At 40.3% G+C, this 22,874-nt stretch overlaps 2 protein-coding genes across 2 annotated transcripts in view; one reads left to right on the forward strand and one right to left on the reverse strand.

Moving 5' to 3' along the window:
- The window catches only part of TkR99D (Tachykinin-like receptor at 99D), a 78,286-nt gene extending 64,479 nt beyond the window's left edge, over window positions 1-13,807 (reverse strand). The window contains exons 1-2 of the mRNA XM_064694622.1: window positions 13,703-13,807; window positions 13,392-13,634 (exon numbers count right to left, since the gene is read on the reverse strand). The gene's annotated coding sequence lies outside the window, so the exon portion shown is untranslated. The remainder of the gene's footprint in view (window positions 1-13,391; window positions 13,635-13,702) is intronic.
- Window positions 12,265-22,461, forward strand: LOC135437261 (protein artichoke). Its single transcript, XM_064695165.1, has 7 exons — window positions 12,265-12,886; window positions 16,800-16,926; window positions 17,126-17,285; window positions 17,337-17,700; window positions 18,692-18,981; window positions 19,041-19,187; window positions 19,241-22,461. Exons 2-7 carry the CDS (start codon window positions 16,811-16,813, stop codon window positions 22,337-22,339), a joined length of 4,176 nt encoding a protein of 1,391 aa, XP_064551235.1. The 5' UTR covers window positions 12,265-12,886; window positions 16,800-16,810; the 3' UTR covers window positions 22,340-22,461.
- The last annotated feature ends 413 nt before the right edge of the window (window positions 22,462-22,874 follow it).

Raw genomic sequence — 22,874 nt, forward strand, 5'->3', positions numbered from 1 at the left:
GATGATTGGAGTAAATTTAATAAGAAGCTAAATTGGCAACAAATCGAATTTATTTCATAGTAAAGGTTTATCTCATAGTGAATGAAAAAATGGAACTGGCTCGCTACGAACTAGTTAGTCAGCCCTGGTTAATGTTAATGTTTAAATGTTTAAAAAGAAGAAACAGATGATTTGAGTAAATTGAATAGATGCCAGGAGCTATATTGTCAACTGATCTAATTCATTTCATATTGAATGAGAAAAAGAAACTGGTTCGTACGAACTAGCTCGTCAGCCCTGGTTAATGATAATGCTTCAATGTTTAAAAAGAATCACATGATTAGAGTAAATTGAATAGATGCCAGGAGCTATATTGTCAACTGATCTAATTCATTTTATATTAAATGAGAAAAAGAAACCATACGAACTAGCTCGTCAGCCCTGGTTAATGATAATGCTTAAATAGTGAGAGTTTGTTATGTTTCATATTTGAGAAACAGAAGTAGCTGATTGGAATAAATCAAATAAGAAGCTAAATTGACAACTGATCCAATTCATTTCATATTGAATAACAAAAAGTAACTGGCTCACTAGAAACTAGCTCGGCCCTGGTTAATGTTAAAGTTTAAATAGTAAAAGTTTGTTTAGCTTTATATTTGGGCAAAGACAAAGCGAGTGCCAACAGAAATAGATGATATATTGGAGTAAATTAATTATTTATAGTAATTAAATTTAATGAGAATGAGAGTAAGAAAAAGTTCGCGACGAACTAGTTCGGCAGCCCTGGTTAATGTTAATGTTTAAATAGTAAAAGTTCGTTTATTGTGATTGGAGTAAATTAAATAAAAAGCTAAAGTTTAAACTGATCCAAATCATTTCATATTCGATGAAAACAAAGAACTGGTTCGCTACGAACTAGTTCGTCAGCCCTGGCCTGGAACGTGCTGTGTGTGTGTGTGTGTGCGTGCGTTGCGGGAATGTGGCAAAACTGTTGCCTACTTATCGGCGCCTCTGACGCGGTCTGAGGTGTCGCACTGTCATGCACAGGTTAATTTCGTTGGAATTTCGGCACGACGCGTTTACCTCAACGACTTCACACAACCACACGTCACAAGTGTGTGTCTGTGTGTGTGTGTGTGTGTGCTGCCATTTAAAGTAAATGGCCTTAAAAACCAGCCCAAAAGCCGTGCGGGATTTGAGTGTCATTTATTGAAAGTTTGCTGGCAAGTTCATAAAGCGAGGCTGGAAATAATACTCATAATTCGTCTCCATTGTTCGGCGAACTGGCTTAATGTCAACTCTCAGTTAAATTTGCATATTATTTTAATGGAGTGCTTGTCAAATTTGACAGCCAGTTGAGGCGGCATCCGTTTGTTAAGCGAAGCTCGTCGAGTGCATTTCCGACTTCTATTCGTAATTTATGCCACAGTCTTGTGCAATTATATGACTTTAAGAGCCAAATGGCTTCATAAATTATGTGAGCATCAATTTTGCCCAAACCTACAAATTGTTATTTTAATTTATTGCGCAGCTTTCGCTTCACTCTGGGCACTTTATGCCAGGTGTCTGTGCTACATTAATCAATATGCATAATTCAATTTAGGTTTTTTTTTATATTTTTATTTTACCTCTGAGTTTGCCTTCTGGCAATCTGTTTCTAATAGAGTCTATTACCAGGGCTGCTGAAAACATTTTCGATTTATGATTCGAGCTAAAAAAAAAAACTTGGTTTTGGTTCGAACCTTGTCAGATCTTTGACAAATTTGAATAGTTTATAAATGACATTATTATAAATTGATAAAATGCTTCGATTCCCTATTTTTTTAATCAAACAATTTCTTGATATGAACCAGTTCAGGCTGAGTTTCGGCTAAACTTTATCCAACTGTTCCGGTTTATGGTTCGGTTCATAGTAATCATTCAAAATTATTATTCCAAGCTCAAACTGGTTCAAATTTATCGTTCTTTACTTCAATTCCGTCTTTTTTTAATCAAACAATTTCATGATATGAACCAGTTCATGCTGAACTTTATCCAACTGTTCCGGTTTATGGTTCGGTTCACAGTAAGAAAATAATAATTAAAATAATTAATTTTTAATAATAATTAAAATAATAATTAATTATTAATAATCATTAAAATAATAATTAATTATTAAAAATAATTACAAATAATAATTAATTATTAATAATAATTAAATATTATTAATAATTAAAATAATAATTAATTATTATTAATAATTAAAATAATAATTAATTATTAATAATAATTAAAATAATTAATTATTAATAATAATTAAAATAATTAATTATTAATAATAATTAAAATAATACATTATTATTAATAATAATTAAAATAATAATTAATTACTAATAATAATGAAAATAATAATTAATTATTAATAATGAATAAAATGATAATTAATGAAATAATTAATTATTATTATAATTATTTTTGTTCCAAAAACCAATTTGCTGGCTTTGTAAATATATGAACATAATTTTTGGGTTCATGCGAAGCTCAGCACGAAATTAAAGGAATCTATTTAGTTAAGGAATTTTCTGTCAGCCTTGGATATTTGTTATGCATAATTTGTAAATCGAATGTTACGCATACGCCGTGTTAAACCATGTGTTGCCATCATATTGAAAGGCAAGCACAATTTGCTGAAATCTCCTAATATTTTCGACATTCAATTTCACAGCTCGCTGCAAAGCTGGAGATGAACTTGACTTTTACACAACAGCCAAAGAGGAGGACATCATCAGATGTCAATCTCTCTGTGTGTGCGTGTTTATTATGTTTGCTAAGCTCGGATAACCTTTTTCACAAGGCTTGTTTATTTTGTCATGATTTTAAATATGCGCCAAAAAAAAATGTCAGGAAATATTTGTTAAAATATGCAAATGTACGTCAAAAGATAATGCTATTGAATTCCTTTGGACCAGGTATCCTGGCTCCAGCCTGACAGTTAATGGTTATTCAATACGTAGATGTCGTCAGCTCTGCGGCTTGCCGCTCATTCGATTTTATTTTAATTTTAATTTAGACTTTTGTTCAATGTTTTCGACAGAAAAGTTTGCTGTGTTTCTTTGAAATTAAACAGTTTAATTGCATTAAAGTTAAATCAAATGCGCGTGCAAAAGTTTTACGCACAACCGAAATCAAATCGCGCAACTCAACCATGGCAAGGCCTCCAATTTGGAGCAGGTCGACGGGGATGGAGGAAGGGGAGACTTGGGAGCTGTTGGCTCCATTTTGCTCGAAACTCGTTATACCCTTGCAGAGGGTATTATAAATTTGTCGTGAAATGTGTAACGCATAGAAGAAGATATTTCCGATCCGACAAAGTATATATATTCTTGATCAGTAAAGCCATATAGCCAGTATATCATATGCCATAGGAACGTTCGGTCGAAAATGAGGTTCTTATATGAAAAAGTTTTTTGTCTATTAAGATATCTTGACCAAACTCGGCATTTATTAGTTTTATTATACTCCTCATATATAAGCAAAATCTTATCAAAATCGGACTACTATATCATATAGCTGCCATAGGAACGATCGGTCGAAAATTAAGTTGTTGTATAGAAAACTTTTTTATTTTTCAAGATATTTTAAACAAACTCGGCAAATATAAGTTTCATTATGTTTCCTCCAATTATGCAAAATCTTATTTACATCGGACCACTATATCATATAGCTGCAATAGGAACGATCGGTCGAAAAGTAGTTTCTTGCATGGAAAACTTTTTTGTTTATTAAGATATCTTGACCAAACTCGGCATTTATTAGTTTTACTACGCTCCTCACATATAAGCAAAATCTTATCAACATCAGTTTACTATATCGTATAGCTGCCATAGGAACGATTGGTTGAAAATTAAGTTGTTGTATGGAAAACTTTGTTATTTTTCAAGATATCTTGAACAAACTCGGCATTTATAAGTTTCATTATGTTTCCTACAATTATGCAAAATCTTATTTATATCGGACCACTATATCATATAGCTGCCATAGGAACGATCGGTCGAAATAAAGTTTTTGTATGGAAAACTTTTTTGTTTTTCAAGATATTTTGACCATACTCGGCCTTAACTATTTTCCCTGTGCTTCTTAGATACGGGCAAGCCATTATGAGCATTATGAAAAGGTTGGCTCTGCAAGGGTATTAAATCTTCGGCGTGCCGAAGATAGCTCTGCTTTCTCGCTTTTGTTTGCGGTTAGGCTTCGTTGTTTTTGCAGCGCGAAAAAGTTTTAATTAACCCGGCGATGCCGCACCCAAGGCCTCGATTTTCAAGCTCAGCCTTTAATCAAGTATTGAGGAAATCAGTTTGTCTCAGGTAAACATCTACCTGAACCCCTTTTGCATTTACATTTACGCCTCAACTTGTTCTTGCTGTTGGCTTCGATTCAATTTATTTACTTATAAGTGAATATATTTGTATATATTTTATCTATTTAATCTTTTAAATCGTTTTTCCTATGCTGACAACAAGAACAATTCCCAAAACTGCCTAGAAATTGTAATATTTATTGCAATAGAATTTGTCAAGGCAAATGCCTGTCATTTTCTGAAGATTAAAATTATTTAAAGGCATTAAAGTATTTGCAGCTGCAATATATCAATTATCTATAGATTTATGTAAAGCCCGAGCCTTAAATCTGTTATCCTGTCAATATTCTCGCATATCTATTGAAACTGTCGCCAGTTATTCTGTCAATGAATTTTGTTTGCCTCAATCAGTTCAGTCTGTTTATTTTGTTTTTATTTTTAACTAGCAGCTTTTACACTCTGAACCCTTTGAAAATGCGCAAAATGGGTAGATTATTTCTATGAATCTCCGCTAACATAAATAAATATATACATATATATATTCGATCAGGGTGATGAGCTAAGTAAATACTGCTATAAATATTGTCCGTCTTTATGAAACCATAAATAAATATCTATTATATATTTCTGATAAGAGTAGATCCTTCTATATCCTTCTGCCTAAGCGTCCGTCTATATGAACCCATTAATAATTATATATATATTAGATATCTAAATTAGATCAGCTTAGTAACTACTGCTATATCCTTCTGCCTAACTGTCCGTCTGTCTGTCCGTCTGTATAAACCCTTTGATCAGGACTTTAGCAGATAAAGACTTTCAGCATAATTCCTAGAACACGAAAAAGTCGAGTTTCCATCGAAATCGATGTCGATATCTTGTTATTTCTTATTATATGCCACTAGAGATACCCAATTTAGAAATAAATATATTTTTGATTGGGACGATGAGCTGAGTAGATCCTGCTACATCCTTGTGCCTAAACCATGGATCAGATCTAAAGCAGTTAGAGACTTTGAGTATGAAAATCAATATTGTTATAATATTATTTCTTATTATATGTCGCTATAGATACACAATTTAGGATTTGGGATATCTTAGAGTATTTATACATAAATGAATAATATATAAATTTCCCATTCTCCCAAAAATTGAAAAAAACCTTAACCTAAAAAAAAGATCCTTGCTTTTTGGTACATCTCTGTATGCCACATTTATGCACTGAATATATAATAGGATCTCAAAGAAAGTGTGTGAGAGGAAGAAGCAGAGCTGCTATTTGTATGTATCGATTACTTGGAAACGGGGCAAGTTATCGAATATCGGAAACAAACTCGATCTGCGCTGGCACTAGGAGGACCTACAGCTTAAATTTCAAGTCTCTAGCTCTTATAGGTTCCGAGATCCTTGCGTTCATACATACGGACAGACGGAAAACAGGGTATCTGCCAGTCGAGCATGCTCTTCGTTAAATTGTATTTTTTATTTTAACGAGCAGTTTTTACACTTTCACGTGAATTCAAATGCCTGACTGCATTTTGCTGAATGGGCAGAAGATGTGTGTGTGCGTGCGTGTGTGTGAGTGTGTGTGAGTGTGCGTGTGTGAGTGTGCGTGAGTGCAGCTGTCATTAAAGCAACTGCATTAATAACGCACCTCTGCACCTGCTGCTGCACCTGCTGCTGCAATTGTTGCTGCTGTTTTATTGCCAGCTTCCTGACCAATTATGGTGCAATTAACACACCTGATTGGTTAACATCTCTGACTCGGTTAACTGCAGCACACACACGCACACACACGCACACACACACACACACGCACACACACACACGCACAAACACACACACACACTCGGCTGCTTCTGCTGCGTGCGCTCGTTTGTATGCTTTGGTTTTAACATTTCAAAGGTGCCTCTCAGCGCCAAGAACAACAAGTCCCTTTGCCCACCTGCCCCCTACTTAGAGCAACAACAACTACAACAACAACAACAAGAACTTGTTCGTGCTTTTAACTAGAAACGTTGTTGCACTAACTTAGCCAGAAAGCTGATTGCCAGCTGGCTGCCATTTTTGGCCCAAAGGCGACTCGACTCCAAGCCAAAACAAGTCAGAGGTTCTAGTCGGGAGCTCCCGACTAGGGGATACCCTGCACCCTCTTCTTCCAACAGGCGATAGGTATAAAATGAAAGATACCTGATATATATATATACTATTCAAGAAGCTACATGTCAAGTTTGGTGACTCTAGCTCATATTATTTGCCGAAGTTGCTCAAAAAACAGGATTTCGATATCGATTTTTATCGATAACTTGGAAACGGGGCAAGTTATCGAATATCGGAAACAAGCTTGATCTGCGCGATCACTAGGAGGACCTGCAGCCAAAATTTCAAGTCTGTAGTTCTTATAGGTTCTGAGATCCTTGCGTTCATACATACGGACAGACGGACAGGCGGACGGACAGACAGACGGACATGGCTAAATCGACTCGGCTTTTGATGCTGATCAAGATATACTGCTGATATACTTTATGGGGTCGCAGATACTTTCTTCTGCCTATTACATACATTTGCACAAATACATTATTCCCTTTTTTCCCATTTTCAATGGGTTCAGGGTATAAATAGCATATACATATCTATACATACATATATACATATATACATACATGTATACATATAGTATATATACACATACTCTGACGAAAATGATTTGTGGCTCGTTTTTGATTGATCTCAGATATAAATACATGTATCTAGCAGCACTTACTACAAATTGAATCCAAATGCATTCGTAATGAAATTATGCCTAGTTTATCACCTTACGCATGTAGATAAAAGATAATAAACATATCATAATAAATGAATCAATTTATCATAGTATACCATTAATCCAAATAGGTAATTTTATTTGTACTCTGATTATGATTGGGTGCATGTACATATGTCTTTCTGTAAGTGTATCTGAGTATGTATGTATGTATGTGTGCATGCATATGTATATGTATGTATATATTTGTATGTATGTATGTATGTATGTATGTGTAATATATGTGTGAATGCATAATGTATGCATGTAAAATGTATTTATGTATGTATGTATATAGGTATATCTCTATATATAAAACTGTTTGTCCTGACTGACTGACTGACTGACTGATTGGTGATCAACGCACAGCCCAAACCGGAAGAGGAAGCTGAAATTTTCGCTGTAGTTACCTTATGTGATGTAGGTGCACGTTAAGACGGGGTTTCGGGAAATTCCACTCGCAAGTGTGGAAAAATCGCGAAAAACGTTTGTATGTAACTTTTTTGTTTACCATCCGATCGGCCCCAAAATTATTTTCAAAAATCTTTGTTCAAATTCATTTGAGGGGTGTTTCGCACTTTTCGGAAAACCCATTCCTCCTTGGTGGAAGAGGTCAAAGGTCAAAGATTTGGTGGGTGACGTTTCGCGCTCAAATTCATTTCCAGAGATCTATAAGAAAAATCATTTGAGACGTGTTTCACACTTTTCGCAGAATTCATTCGGGTGGAATGCAACTCAAAGATTTTTTGTGCGAAGTTTTAAATTGTGTCCGAATTGCTTCAAACCTATTTTCAAAGCTCTACATAAGAATGTAATGAATGCGTCTTTCAGCGATTTGGGAAATTCCACTCGCAACAGTGGTAAATTGGCGGAAAACGTTTGTATGAAAGTTATATGTTTACCGTCCGATCAGTTTCAAAATCATTTCAAATTTTTTTGAGAACATTGATTTTATAACATACGTGCCACGGCCAAGGCCGGGTTATACCCGCTAGTATCCTATATAGACATAGGTCAAAACTTCCCACACTCCTAACTCGGTCAAATCTCATCCGATTTTCATCAGGCTTGGCTCTTTCTTCATGGTTTGGCCCCTAAATCAATTTGGCATCAAAATCTGACAACACGATTCTGGGTCAAAATTCATGTCAAAATGTTAGCCTCAAATATCCCATATGGTCATAGATCAAAACTTCCCACACCCGTAACTCGGTCAAATCTCATCCGATTTTCACCAGGTTTTGCTCTTTCTTCATGGTTTGGCCCCTTAATCAATTTGGCATCAAAATCTGACAACACGATTCTGGGTCAAAATTCATGTCAAAATGTTACCCCTTAAATATCCTATATAGACAAAGGTCAAAACTTCCCACACTCGTAACTCGGTCAAATCTCATCCGATTTTCATCAGGCTTGGCTCTTTCTTCATGGTTTGGCCCCTAAATCAATTTGGCATCAAAATCTGGCAACACGATTCTGGGTCAATATTCATGTCAAAATGTTACCCCTTAACTATCCTACATAGACATTTAACATTTGGTCCTATATTTTATGGACTTTAAACTAGAAAATATCCGCTATTGTAATATTTTATTATAAACACGGAAATACACTCTGAGTGCAAGCAGGGGAGAGAACAACTTTTGCAAAGGGCGGAATATGGGTGAAAAACTTTAAAATTGAAATCTATAGACCTTTATAATCAAACTATATTTTATGCATGTATATTAGGTACGTTGTGTACATATTTATGTGTGTGTGTGTATAAAACTTCTAATACATGAATTTAGGTCCCCTTCCCGAACGTAGAACATATTGTTGGATAAACTAACCTTTAAACTGTCAAAAGTTGTCTATCTAATGGGAGCTGTTCTTTAGTAAAGTAAATTTACTGCCAAAAAAGTTGAAGACCATGTTACTGGCAAAAAAAAAAAGAAGAGCGTCAAGGCCTTGAAGCACATTAAAGACTGTATTTTTAGCAGGCCTTGCGAATGGACTGCCAAGCCTCTGTACAATCAATAACCCGAAATGTCCGAAATGTCCGAAATGTGCGAAATGTTCGAAATGTCCTGTGTTTCTGCTTGTGTTTACTGACACTTGCTGTCCAATTTGATGAAATATTCTGTCTGGCTTAAGGAAATGTACAATCAATAACCCGAAATGTCCAAAATGTCCGAAATGTTCGAAATGTTGGAAATGTCCTGTGTTCCTGCTTGTGTTTACTGACACTTGCTGTCCAATTTGATGAAATATCCTGTCTGGCTTAAGGAAATGACGTACAATGGCCAACCGAATCCTACAAGTTGTACTTTAAATACATAATTTATCAAAATCGCAATCCGGAAAAAAAAGGCACACAGAACCAGGTCCCAGAGGGGAGGGGAGGGGAGGAGGGGGCAGCAGAGGCTATTCGTGGCCTGACGCATTATTTACGTGGCAAGGAAACGAGAACTAATAAAATGAAATGGCAACTGGGGACAAGGACAATGAGACGCCGCCGTCGCCGTCGCCCTATTATGTTGACATAGCATTCCAGGCTGGCGTTTGTATAATTGATTAGGTTTGGCTTTACTTATCGCTGTCCCCAGACCACAGACCCGAGTCCGCAGTCCCCTGAGTAGTATGTGGGTCGGCTCTAAATAATAATTTATGTGCTGTGTACAAAGACATTAATCTTTATTGGAACTGAAAAGTATATGCAAGCCGCTGACAAGCTATTTGCTTGCCCAGCCAAAAGTACTATCAATAAAGCACTCGACTCGCGACTTTCTCCTTTCTTTCGTACCAATATATACCTATTGCTAGCCATAATGAATATAATTGTTAGGGAACGTTTTGGGCTGTGGTGCCTTACCCAACATTTTATGTCCAACAGCCATTCATTTGTTTGCCTTAAACCACTTGACAATTGGCCAAATTGGCGTATTATAAAGTTATGCAAATTTATGTAACGGGCAAAAGAACGCAGATCTCAAAATTATATACCCAAAAAAAAACCAAAAATACCAAAAAAAAATACCCAAAATTAAATACCTAAAACTAAATACCTAAAATGATATGCCTAAAATTATATACCTTAAATTACATACCTAAAATTATATACCTAAATTTATATACCTTAAATTAAATACCTAAAATTAAATACCTAAAATTAAATACCCAAAATTAAATACCCAAAATGATATACCCAAAATTAAATACCTAAAATTAAATACTTAAAACTAAATACCTAAAATTAAATACCTAAAATTATGTATTTATTATTTGTCAGGTGTTTATAGAGAAAATAATATTCTAAAGCAAAAATTACAAATAATCTCAATTTACCAAATTCTTTAAGAAAATACAATAAATAGGAAAAAAGAAAGAAAAAAGTTATAAATAAAGTAAAGAAATGTAGACTAGATTTATAGAGTGTTAAGTAGATAGGATAAAGAGATAATTGATGGGAAATTAGCGACCCGTTGGGGAAAATGTATAGCCTAATCGACAAGCTAAGCCCCTACTCATAGGTATGACTCGAAGATTAGATGGAAGCTAGACCCTTTAATTTCGGAATGTAGGTTTTTAGAAAAATCCTTGCCATTTTCTAATATAATATTAAATTTCTTGTTTTTTTATTTTTGCTCGAAGTTTAAACGAGCTGGAGACGCCCAAATTTGGTCTGTAAGTTTTTGTAGGGTATACAAACATCCATAATATTTTACTTTTTACAGTGAAAACCAAGAGAAGAGGCTATACAAACATCCAAAATAGTTACCTATTCGGATATCACACACGTTCCCCCCAAAATTTATAGCAAATAAAAGACATTATTGGAGATTTTTAAATTTTAAATTATAAATATTAAAAAACTTCAGACAACGGAAGTGCATCAAGAAAGCATTTTCCACAGTGGAAACCAAGAGAAGTAAAAATCTATTCGCAATATGTGTGTTTAATGCATGTATTTACAGAAGTTAGGGTATCTGCCAGTCGGTCATCGCCTACTAAAAAATTGGAGCCCAATTTAAACACTTCTTTTTTTTTTGAATATTTATCAAAGAGCGAAATAAGATACTTATGAGCTGGTCTTTCATTTAAATTGGTTCGAATATTAAGTACATTTATTGTTCGTTTAGTAAATTAAGTACATTTAATGCTGATGGATTGCTTTTGAGCCTTTTTTTTTTGAGTTTAAGCCGTATTGTTTGTTTAACTGAATCCGTGCCGGACTTGTTTAATGGGGTTGTGCACCTGGGCCAACACAGTCTGGACGTTTAACAATTTAGCATATATATGCAAATTGAATTAAACTAAATGGCAATGGAATGTGGGCGTGTCTGTAGATATAAAGGGGCGGGGCGGTGGCGAGGGGGTGTGGGCGGGCGAAGAGTTTTCACCAAGCTGGCCAAAAGCCAGTCGAGTGTTGCGTTTAAGATGCAATTCATCCGTTGAACGATTTGATTTATATGGTTGTTGTTTTTCATTATTATTAAGATAATATTAATTTGTTGCTTGCTCATGAAAATGGAAAGTAAAAGAAATCTGCGCTGTTAACATGCATGCCTTAACATGAAAAAGCATTAAATATTTACTTACAGATATGCATATGTGGGGGAGGGGGGAGATCTTCTGGTGTTAACAACCTGAGCGTTTAGTGCGTGCCTAAGATGATGATCATTGTGAATGTATGTCGCCGTCTCGCTCTATGTAATTAGTTCGCAAACAATTTGCTACGTGGAAAGTGAGCGCCGTCTCTTTTGTCACTTGTCTTTATTGAAGACTTAACCCCATTAGCGTGAATTGGCGCACTTGCCGATCAGCGAGGCAGGTAACTGGCAAGGGCAGCGGGCGGGGGGTAACACAAAGAAACAAACTTTCTGCGGCATGCCAAAGAACGGCGAGGCGAAAACTTTTACCCAGCCCAAAGACGCACAAAACTCATTCACGAAGCTGCGTAGCTAAAGAAAGAGATGTCGAGAGAGAGAGGGCAAGCGGGAGAGCAAGAACCAGAGTTTTTGTGGTCATCTTGGGAATTTTTAGTACTCTGCTTTTAGTACCAATGCAAAGAAAAACCTGTTTTCGAGCAGACAGCAGCCCAAGTGAGCAGCCGCAGCCGCAGCAGCAGCAGCAGCCATGGCCAACGCCAGTTGCTGCGCGACGCTCAAGTGGAGCACAAGACGTACAAAGCACAGTCGGAAAGAAGCAGCCGTCGCTGTAAACGAATTGAAACGGGACGCGACGTCAACGTCGAAGTCGAAGCCGAAGCCAACGCCGCTGCGCATGCGCAGTCAGTTGTAGTTGTAGTTGTTATTGTGTACTTGTTGCTGTGCAACGCCAGTGCGCAGCTTAATTATTGCCCCAGCTCCAGCACCAGCAGCAGCAGCTCCCGCGCTGTTGTTCCCGTTCCCCCAGTTGGCAAAGTTTACTTGTTTGTCTGCATTTTTCCCGCACTTGTATAAGTACAAGCACACATACATATATACAGACACACACACACACACCGTGTGCGCTGTAATATTTTTGTTGCCAACTGTGTGTGTGTGCGCTTTTCCCTGGGAAAATATTCTTGCCGTTTTGCGCTTTCTTTTTGTGTCTACTATAACAAAAACACAAATGTAAACAAGCCGCGATAATACAACAACAAAACTTCCTCGGTTATTACGGTGCTTTGTGCAATCGGCGAACAAAAAAAAAGAATCGAATCAAAAAATTTCCCAAGCAAAAACAACAACAACAACGACAGTGACGTGCAATTTCCCAAACAGCCGCAACAATCAAAAAAAGTAAGCCAAAATATAAATCAGAAGAGAAACAAGTTACACACCAAACACAAAAAAAAAACAAATTGTAAACCGCAGTTTGTGATTAACATATTTCCCATCAAAAAGTCTCTGTTTTTAATCGCCATGTGCATGTGTTTCTGTGAGTGTGTGTTCGAGTGTGTGTGTGTGTGTGTGTGTAAAAACAAGAAGTGGACGCAGCCGCAGACCGGACCATGTAGCTAAACGAGACCTTGAAGCTGTCTCTGCCAGTTCAGGTCGCGTCTTGGAGCAGCTTTTGGTATCGAATCGATTCCCATCATGCATTTCAATGAGTAAAAGGGGCACTGCGATAAAATGGTTGGGAAATTGAAATAAAATGCAACCTGCCATGTTGTTTTATAGGCAATATAAAATTTACATATGCTCGAGCAACATATTTACGAAAGATCTGGCCCGCTATTTCGACAACTGACCAAATAACGTTTTGCATGACTATGGACCGTAGAGCAATAGCAAACATACTCACCCATACGTGCAAACACTTGTGTGTTGTATACACACACACACACACATATGTACGTAGATATTTACGCTCAAAGTTTTTGGTGTCGATGCGCAATCCAACAGTCCAATCCAACGGTACCTCAAATGCCTTGAGAGAAATAATCAAGAATATGATGCATAACTCCCCATTCATTCGTATGTACATGTATAAATGTAGAACAAACAGACGTACGTGTAGAACTATGTTCGTATGTATGGGTACTTGCTGGAAGTGTATAAATGTATATTTAAGTATAGAAGTAATTAGCACGCCAATTCCTCTATAGGATTTACCTTGTTTGCGTAAATCTATAATCATTTTTCGCTGCTCTACGGTTTCACACTGCTTAATATATAAATTGAACTTTCAACAATTTTATCTAATACATTTTTTTTTCAAATAACGGTGCGTACAGAGTTGCACTTTGGCAAAAAAAGGTGTGACTATATCAAAATTAAAATTAAAATACCAACTTCATATTGAAAACTGCCAAAACGTTTGGAAAAATAATTGTATTGCACAAATAGCTAATAATCGTATAAAAAATATAAAGTGATTCCATATTAGACGGTACAAAAAATTAGATAATATTAAATTGCCAATACTTTTGTCCGCGACTGTAGAAACTGGAATAAGCTGCGCAGGCGCCGCATTAATCGCCTAATGTATTCTTGATTGATTGATTGATCTATGCAAGTACCAAACAATAATAAAAAATTGAAATATATTGATGCAATTTAAATAAAATAATAAAATATTTTGATGCAATTTTAAGATTGCGAGAAACCAACTAATGATACTTATGGATATTATATATTCTTGATTGATCTGTAAAAGTAGCAAATAATATTTTTTAAAATTAAATATTTTGATGCAATTTTATTTAAAGTCTTATGATTCAATTATATTAAATCTCAGATTCATATGGCGTGTCTCAAAGTTTGCGAGGAACAAAATTATGGTACTTACGGATATTATTCAGTCTTAATTGATTGATCTGTGATTGATTGACTGATTTGATGCAATTTTAATCAAAAAATTGAAATATTTCGATGCAATTTTAATTTAAGGCTCAAGATTCAATTATATTAAAGCTCAGATTTATAGGGCGAGGCTCTAAGTTTGCGAGGATCGAAGTTCTTCACAGATCCTGAGAAAATCAGATAGATTATTCCTTGAAAGGAGCCTCATCTATTTGCATGAGAAAGTTAGATTTTTGTTGTGCTTTCCATATTTGTAGGTTAATTTGGAAGTATAGCTTCAATAAGAAGTCTAAAATAACTAAATTTATGTCAATTAGGACAACCCAACCCGAAAGAGCTCGGACAGGATATTTCTTGTACAAAAAGTGACCAAAATATCTTCTAGCATTAAAATCAATGCAGTTTTGACTAAGTAATAACAATTTTTAGTATAAAACAAGCACTTTTTTATGAATCCGGGAATATTACAGGTCGAAATAGTTGTTAATTTTGGCGGGAAAAGCAGCCCGGGAGACATTTTCAACTGTCTTCTACTCATTTTGAACCAATTTTTTAAATATCTAATGTATTTTCATATTTAAGTGGGTAATTTAGCAGTTCGTAATGCCGCATTCCTTGGCCCAATGTGTAGGTAGCTGGCCTTAACTTGTTGTTGGCTTTATTTATTATGGCGTTCCATCGGAGCTGGAGAGCTTGGCGAGCTTGTCAACAACGAGAACAAGAAACTCAACTTTTTTAAATATGCGGTTTTCGACAATAAACAACAACGACAACAACAAAAAGTCTCCAATGTTATTCAAATTAAATGTTCTGCCCGCGTTCGAAGATAAAAGAGGAAATGACCAAATACAGCGTGGCTCGGGCCAGAATAAATGCTTAAATCAAGCACATAATTAGCGCTATGTTGTAATACCCTGTAACTATTACAAGAGGGTATATAAAGGTATTATGAATCAAGTAGAATATTTTGTACTTTCAGTGCAAACTCAGAGACTAGCTTAAAAAGTATTTCCCTCTATTGCCCACCCAAATCAAATTTATTTTAAGTTATCTATGAAAGAAATCGAAAGTATCCATTTTAGAATAGGTCTTTCTTACAATACACCAAGTCTTACACGGAAGAGACCTAGATAAACCAAATTTAGTAGCTTGTCTGTCTTATAAAATACACAGATCTCAAATATTTAATATTAACTTTTTGGCAACCTAATTTTAAAAGGAATATCCTTAAGATTTTGTTTTTTACATACATTTGGATGCCATATTTACTCCCTGAACGTGTCAGAAATATCAGACGATGATTTCCCCGGTTATTGAATAACGTATTTCCCATAGTGAAAAGAAAAGAAACTCCCTGCATTCGAAAACGTGAGAATGCGTGTGTGTGTGTGTGTGTTTTTATACCCTTGCAAAGGGTATTATTATTTTGTCTTGACATGTGTAACGCATAGAAGGAGACAACTCCGATCCCATCAAGTATATATATATTCTTGATCAGTATCAACAACCGAGTCGATGTCCGTCTGTCGGTTTCTATGCGATCTAGTCTCTCAGTTTTAAAGCTATCTTTGTGAAACTTTGCAGAAGTGCTTTTTTATGTTGCACGCATTACATATGTTGGAACCAGCTGGATCGGACCACTATAACATATAGCTGCCATAGGAACATTCGGTCGAAAACGAGGTTCTTATATGAAAAAGTTTTTTGTCAATAATGATATCTTGACCATACTCGGCATTTATTAGTTTTACTATGCTTCTCATATATATACAAAATCCTATTAACATCGGACTACTATATCATATAGCTGCCATAGGAACGATCGGTCAAGAATTAAGTTGTTGTATGGGTAACTTTTTTGTTTATTAAGATATCTTGACCAGAGTCGGAATTTATTAGTTTTACTATGCGTCTCATTTATATGCAAAATCGTATCTGTATCGGACCACTATATCATATAGCAGCCATAGGAACGATCGGTCAAGAATTAAGTTGTTGTATGGAAAACTTTTTTGTTTATTAAGATATCTTGACCAAAGTTGGAATTTAAAGGTTTTACTATGCTCCCTACATTTATGCAAAACCTTGTCTATATCGGAACACTATAACATATATCTGCCATAGGAACGATCGGTCCAAAAGAAGGTATTTGTATGAGTCGGCATTAACTATTTTCCCTGTGCTTCCTAGATACGATGAAAGCAATATGGAAAGGTTAGGTCTGCAAGGGTATTAAATCTTCGGCGTGCCGAATCTATAATCTATATATGTGTGAATAGAAGAAAGTGCGACTGTTTGTGACTGGGCAAAGGGTATCTACAAGTCAGCACTGCCGACTGGCGCGCTCTTGCTCAAAACAAGTTTTTCGCTGGTAATAAGTGTTACTAAATGGAAAATCAATCTTTAGCTGCAGCGAAAATGGAAACGTGGAAACAGCTGCTTTTGCTTTTGAGCTATCTGTGCTGCTTGACCCGACGCAGCGAGGCCTGGCGGCCATGTCCGGAGCTCAGTCCCGCCTTGCGATTGCCATGCAGGTGAGTGAAAAAAAAACCTGACAGACGGACGGACGACCGACGGATGACAGACGGCAAATTTCCGCTTGTTGCTGACGGACGCTGCGTATTATTTTAATATCTGCAATTTGTGAGCTGGTGCTGATTCGTTTGGCTTTGTTTGCGTTCAATCAATTGCGATTGACGACAATTACAATTACAATTGCAATTACAATTACAGATGCAATGTGGTGCCTTTTGCGGCAACTGGTCAGCTTGGAGCCGTTGCCATGGACTGCGATCGGGTTGTCTTTCACGGCGATGCGCCGCAGCTGCCGTATGGTGCGCCCATCGTGGCGTATACGCAACGCTACAGCGGACAGCAAACGTTGCCAGCACAGGTGAGTTAACTCTATTTAATCGAACGAAAGTCAATGACCCAGTCTTTGCAGACATTCGGTCAGCTGAAGCTGCCCATTGAGGAGCTGGACCTGTCCAACAATTTGATACGTCGCATACCGGAGAAGGCATTCGATGGGTTGAAGGATGCGCTGAACGAACTGCGTCTGGCCAACAATTTGCTGGGCGATAATCTGAATCCAATATTTTCTACGGCGGAGCTGCACGCTCTCAAAAACCTGCGCCTGCTCGACCTGTCCGGCAACAAGATCAAGCTGATTGAGGAGGGTGTGCTCAAGGGTTGCATCGACCTAAAGGAGTTCTTCATGGATCGCAACAGCCTGACGGCGGTGCCAATCAATTCGCTCAACGGACCCAGCGCCCTGAAGCATCTCTCTTTGCGCCAGAATCACATAGGTAAGCCATATTGAACAAATATCTTTTACAACCTTGCTCCAGTTGGATGGGAAAGGGTCACGGGAAACCTCGAAGCAAGTTTTGGTTCTGGCAGCTCTGACAATCTTCGAGCTCTTCACAAAATCAGTATTAATCGAGACTACAAAAATGAGAGGATACATCGAGATATAGACAGACAGGAGGACTTGACCAGTTGGTCGACCTTAGTTGGTCGACCTGAGTTGGTCGACCTTTATTCGCAAATGCTTCCTTCTGCCAGTTACCCGTTTTCAGTATCAGTGTCAGTATTAATCGAGGCTACGAAAATGAGAGTGTATATTGAGATATAGCTGTGGACAGAAGGGCGGACTTGGGTTGTTGGTCGACCTTAGTTGGTCGACCTTAATTCGGAGATGCTTCCTTCTGCCTGTTACCCCTTTTCAATGGGTTCATTTCCCACAAATCAAAGCACATTCAGTTGAACTATTCCTTTTGCCATATTTAACAAATATCTTTTACAACCTTGCTCCAGTTGGATGGAAAAATGTCACGAGAAACCACGAAGCAAGTTTTTTTTTATCTAGCTCTGACAATCTTCGAGCTGTGATTTATAAACCATATCTCATAATCAATATTAATCGAGGCTACGAAAATGAGAGGATATATCGAGATATAGACAGACAGGAGGACTTGACCAGTTGGTCGACCTGAGTTGCTCGACCTGAATTCGGAGATGCTTCCTTCTGCCTGTTACTCGTTTTCAATATCAATATCAGTATTAATCGACGCTACGAAATACGAAAATGAGAGGATATATCGAAATATAGCTGTGGACAGAAGGGCGGACTTGACTAGTTGGTCGACCTTAGTTGGTCGACCTGAGTTGGTCGACCTTAGTTGGTCGTCCTGAATTCGGAGCTGCTTCCTTCTGCCTGTTACCCGTTTTAAATGGGTTCATTGCCCACAAATGAAAGCACATTCAGTTGAACTAATCCCCTTTGATGTTTCCCAGCTACGCTCCAACGGGATTCCTTCAGCGCCCAGGCCCAGCTGGAGATAATCGATCTGCGCTATAACATTTTGCGCAGCATCGATAGCCAGGCTTTTCATGGACTGCGCAAGATACGGGAAATCAAGCTGGCCGGCAATCGGCTGACCAATCTCAACAGCGATGTCTTCGAGCAGCTGCAGTCGCTGCAGAAGCTGGATCTCTCCGAGAACTTTTTCAGCCAGTTTCCAACCGTGTCCCTCGCCGCCATCGCAGGCCTTAAATCGCTCAACCTAAGCGCCAACATGCTGCAGGTAAGAAAGCAAGCTCTCTCTTGATTCGATTTGGTTATTAATGTGTGGCGTATTGCTAGCAACTGGACTACACGCACATGCAGGTGGTGAAGTCTCTGGAGAGCCTCGACCTGAGCCGCAACAGCATTACCAGCATTCCGCCGGGCACATTCCGCGATCAGAGCGCACTCAAGTATCTAGATCTCAGCCTCAATTCGCTGCGCACGGTAACTATTAAGAAATACAAAAAAAGGAACACTGTTTACCTACTTTTCTGCAGATCGAGGACGACGCTCTGGAGGGTCTAGAGAGCCTGCAAACGCTGATCATTCGGGATAACAACATTCTGCTCGTGCCGGGCAGCGCTCTGGGCCGCCTGCCGCAGCTCAGCTCACTGCAAATGGATTACAATCGCGTGGCAGCGCTCTCTGCCGAAATTCTGGGCTCGGTTCAGGCCGGCGACATCACGACCTTGTCCCTGTCACGGAATGTCATACGGGAGCTGCCGCCCGGCAGCTTCCAAATGTTCAGCAGCCTGCACACGCTCGATTTGTCCGGGAATTCCTTGGTCATGGTCAATGCGGAGACCTTTGCGGGTTTGGAGGGCACCTTGATGCAGCTGAGGCTGGCGCAGAACAAGCTCAGCGGGCTGGGCAACGCGCCGCTGGCGCTGCCCGAGCTGCGCTCCCTGGACCTCAGCGGCAACAGCCTGGCCGAGCTGGCTCCAAATATATTCGAGGACTTGGAGAATCTGCAGGCGCTGAATTTGAGCGGCAACCATTTGACGCCGTTGACGCCGGCGCTCTTGCGGCCCTTGGCGCGGCTCCAGGTGATCGATCTGAGCCAGTGCAGCATACGGCAGCTGAGCGGCGATCTGCTGGCCGGGCTGCAGGATCTCAAGCACATCCATCTCGGCGGCAATCAGCTGCAGGAGCTGCAGGACGGCAGCTTCGTCAATCTGTGGAACATCAGCTCCATCGATCTGTCCGACAATCTGATCAACTCGATACGCGCCGGCGCCTTTGTCAATGTGATGCAGCTGAAGCGTTTGGATTTGCACGGCAATCAGCTGTCCGCGTTTAAGGGCGAGTTCTTTAACACGGGCACGGGCATCGAGGAGCTGGACATATCGCACAATCAGCTCAGCTATCTGTTTCCCTCCTCATTCCGCATACATCCGCGTCTGCGCGAGATCCGTGCGGCGCACAACAAGTTCTCCTTCTTTCCCGCCGAGCTGATCGCCTCGCTGCAATATCTGGAGCACATTGATCTCTCCGACAATCAGCTGAAGACCGTCGAGGAGCTGGACTTTGCCCGGCTGCCGCGTCTGCGCGTCCTGCGGCTGGCCCACAACCAGCTGGACATGGTCAGCGAAATGGCCTTCCACAACTCGACCCAGCTGCAGATCCTCGACCTGTCGCACAACAGCCTGGATCGCATAGGCGAACGAACTTTTGAGGGCCTGGTGCGTCTCGAGCAGCTGAATCTGGAGCACAATCGTCTCGCGGAGTTCTCGGACAGCGTCTTCGAGCACTCCAAGCTGCACATGCTCGAGAACATAAATCTCGCACACAATCGTTTCGAGTATGCGCCGCTCAAGGCTCTGCAGCTGCGCCACTTTTTCGTCTCCTCGGTGGATCTCAGTCACAATCGGATCCGGGAACTGCCACGCGACGACAGCATCATGGTGAACATCAAGCGGATCGATCTGTCCTACAATCCGCTCAGCAGCCAGGCGGTGCACAATGTCCTCAACGAGCCGAAGACGGTGCGCGAACTGAATCTGGCCGGCACGGGCATCGAGGAGCTGCAGCTCCTGGAGACGCCCTTCCTGCAGTATCTGAATCTGTCGCACAACAAGCTGCGCAACATCAAGGCGCAGGTCTTCCAAAGGGTCACCCTATTGGAAACCTTGGATCTGTCTAGCAATGAGCTGAAATCCCTGGACGATCTGTCGCCCGCCTGGCCGCAGCTGCAGGTGCTCCAAGAGCTGGACGTGTCCAACAATAGCTTCGAGCTCATCTCGCAGTCGAACTTCGGCCAGCTGGAGATGCTCCGGACGCTGCGGTTAAACCATTTGAAGCTATGCAGCCGCATCGAGAAGCAGGCCTTCCGGCCGTTGCCCAATCTGGCCACGTTGGAGGCGTACGACCTGCCGCTCCTTGGCTATCTGGATCTGCAGGGCATCATGGAGCTGCTGCCGGGTCTCGAGCAGCTGGACATTGAGGTCAAGGATGCAACGATCGGAAGCGAGCAGATCCAACCCCTAAAGCATCCCAGACTCTGCTCGATCGGAATACGCGGCGAGCGCTTGAAGTCCATCTCCTCCGGCACCCTGGCCGGGCTCAAGTCCAGCGATCTCACGATCAAGCTGCAGAATACATCGCTGACAGCGCTGCCGCCGGCGCTGCTATTTCCCGTGCCGCGCTCCTCGCAGCTGAGACTCAATGTGGCGGGCTCCAAGATCGGCTCGCTTGTGCCGCAATTCCTCAACGCACTCGAGGATCGACGGGCGAGCCTGCAGCTGCAGGGCTTGGCCAGCAATCCGATTAACTGCAATTGCGATGCACGCGCTCTGCGACGCTGGCTGCCCAGCTCGGGCATGCCGGAGCTAATCTGTCGGCAGCCAACCTACCTGGCCGGCCGCAAGCTGATCGAGGTCGGCGACGATGAGCTGACCTGCGATCCGCGACGCATGACGCAGACTTCCTCCTCCTCCACCTTGAGGCCCTCCAGCTCGCACAAGACCTCCGGCCAGCTGGTGACCCGCACGGAGGAGCCGCTCATCATCTGGAGCCTGGAGCCGACACAGCCGACAATCATGAAGATCAAGACCAAGGCGCCGCTCATGAAGGCCGCCCAGGCGCCGATCATCAGCAACGACGACACCCTCATCATTGGCATTGTCGGCGGCGTTGTCGCCTTCATAGCCATCCTGATCATCATCATCTGCATTATACGGCTGCGGATGAGCAATGCCGAATATCAGCAGAGCGCTGCGATGATGGGCATGCCGTCAGCCATGCAGCTGGGCGCACACAATGCCGCCTACGGCTACAAGAACGGCTTGGCGCCGGCGCTCTACGCCGTGCCGCCGTACCAGGCCAGCTATGCCACGCTGCCGCACAAGGCGCAGTCCACGCAGAATCTGACGCAGCGGCAGCAGCAGCAGGTGGCCCAGCAGCAGGCACAGCAGCAGGCACAACAGCAGGCGGCTGCAGTGGCCGCCTACTCGACCATGTCGCGCATGTCCTACTTCAGCGGAGCCGGAGCGCCGGGCAGCGCGGATGGCGCCGAAAGCCTGACGCATCAGCAGCATCAGCACCAGCAGCATCATCAGCCCTACATCATCTACTCGGACGACAAGGCTTATAGATAAAGAGAAATCTCTCTCAGTCAGTCACACAGGTTCTACACAATCGTCATCGCGTCCGCTTATGTTGTTTGTATATAGACCTAGTTCATTCGTATCCATAACATAATTAAGTCCACAAATCGCGTAAGCGTAATAAACAAATTATAGTATAATATTAGGAAGCGATTCAAATTATAATTATTATCTTATTTGCTGATCGAAGCAGGAGCTCAAAACTTAAGCCGAGGCTTTGAGGCTTTCCTTTATAGTAAATTTCTTTCTTTCGATCATATATGTTCCAATCCCTAACCGACTGCGACTCCTTGAACTGGCATCTTATACAGCAAGATCCTGAAACTTTTGCTCTAATCTGTCGGATACAATTTAGAATTAACCGAATAATTATATTTGAGCTTGAGTAAATATAATACCACAGACTTTCGCTTTCCTTCCAATGCAGAGACCATATATGTTCTAATGTTTCCCAGCTGAAAAAGAAAGAATTCTTGTAATAATTGATTTTCTTTCGTTTAATTATTGGACCTACCTTTGCCCTAAT

Source organism: Drosophila montana, unplaced genomic scaffold (assembly GCF_035044405.1).
Source record: "Drosophila montana isolate Dmon_TW-CO22-7 unplaced genomic scaffold, ASM3504440v1 contig_3733_1, whole genome shotgun sequence".
Classification (NCBI taxonomy): Eukaryota; Metazoa; Arthropoda; class Insecta; order Diptera; family Drosophilidae; genus Drosophila; species Drosophila montana.

What these genes read in the sequence shown, in the direction of transcription:
- LOC135437261 (XM_064695165.1), top strand. Translation starts at nt 16,811, where the DNA reads ATGGAAACGTGGAAACAGCTGCTTTTGCTTTTGAGCTATCTGTGCTGC. An exon ending in GCCTTGCGATTGCCATGCAG is followed by an intron (nt 16,927 to 17,125) that starts GTGAGTGAAAAA and finishes TTACAATTACAG; the next exon opens with ATGCAATGTGGTGCCTTTTG. An exon ending in AGCAAACGTTGCCAGCACAG is followed by an intron (nt 17,286 to 17,336) that starts GTGAGTTAACTC and finishes CAGTCTTTGCAG; the next exon opens with ACATTCGGTCAGCTGAAGCT.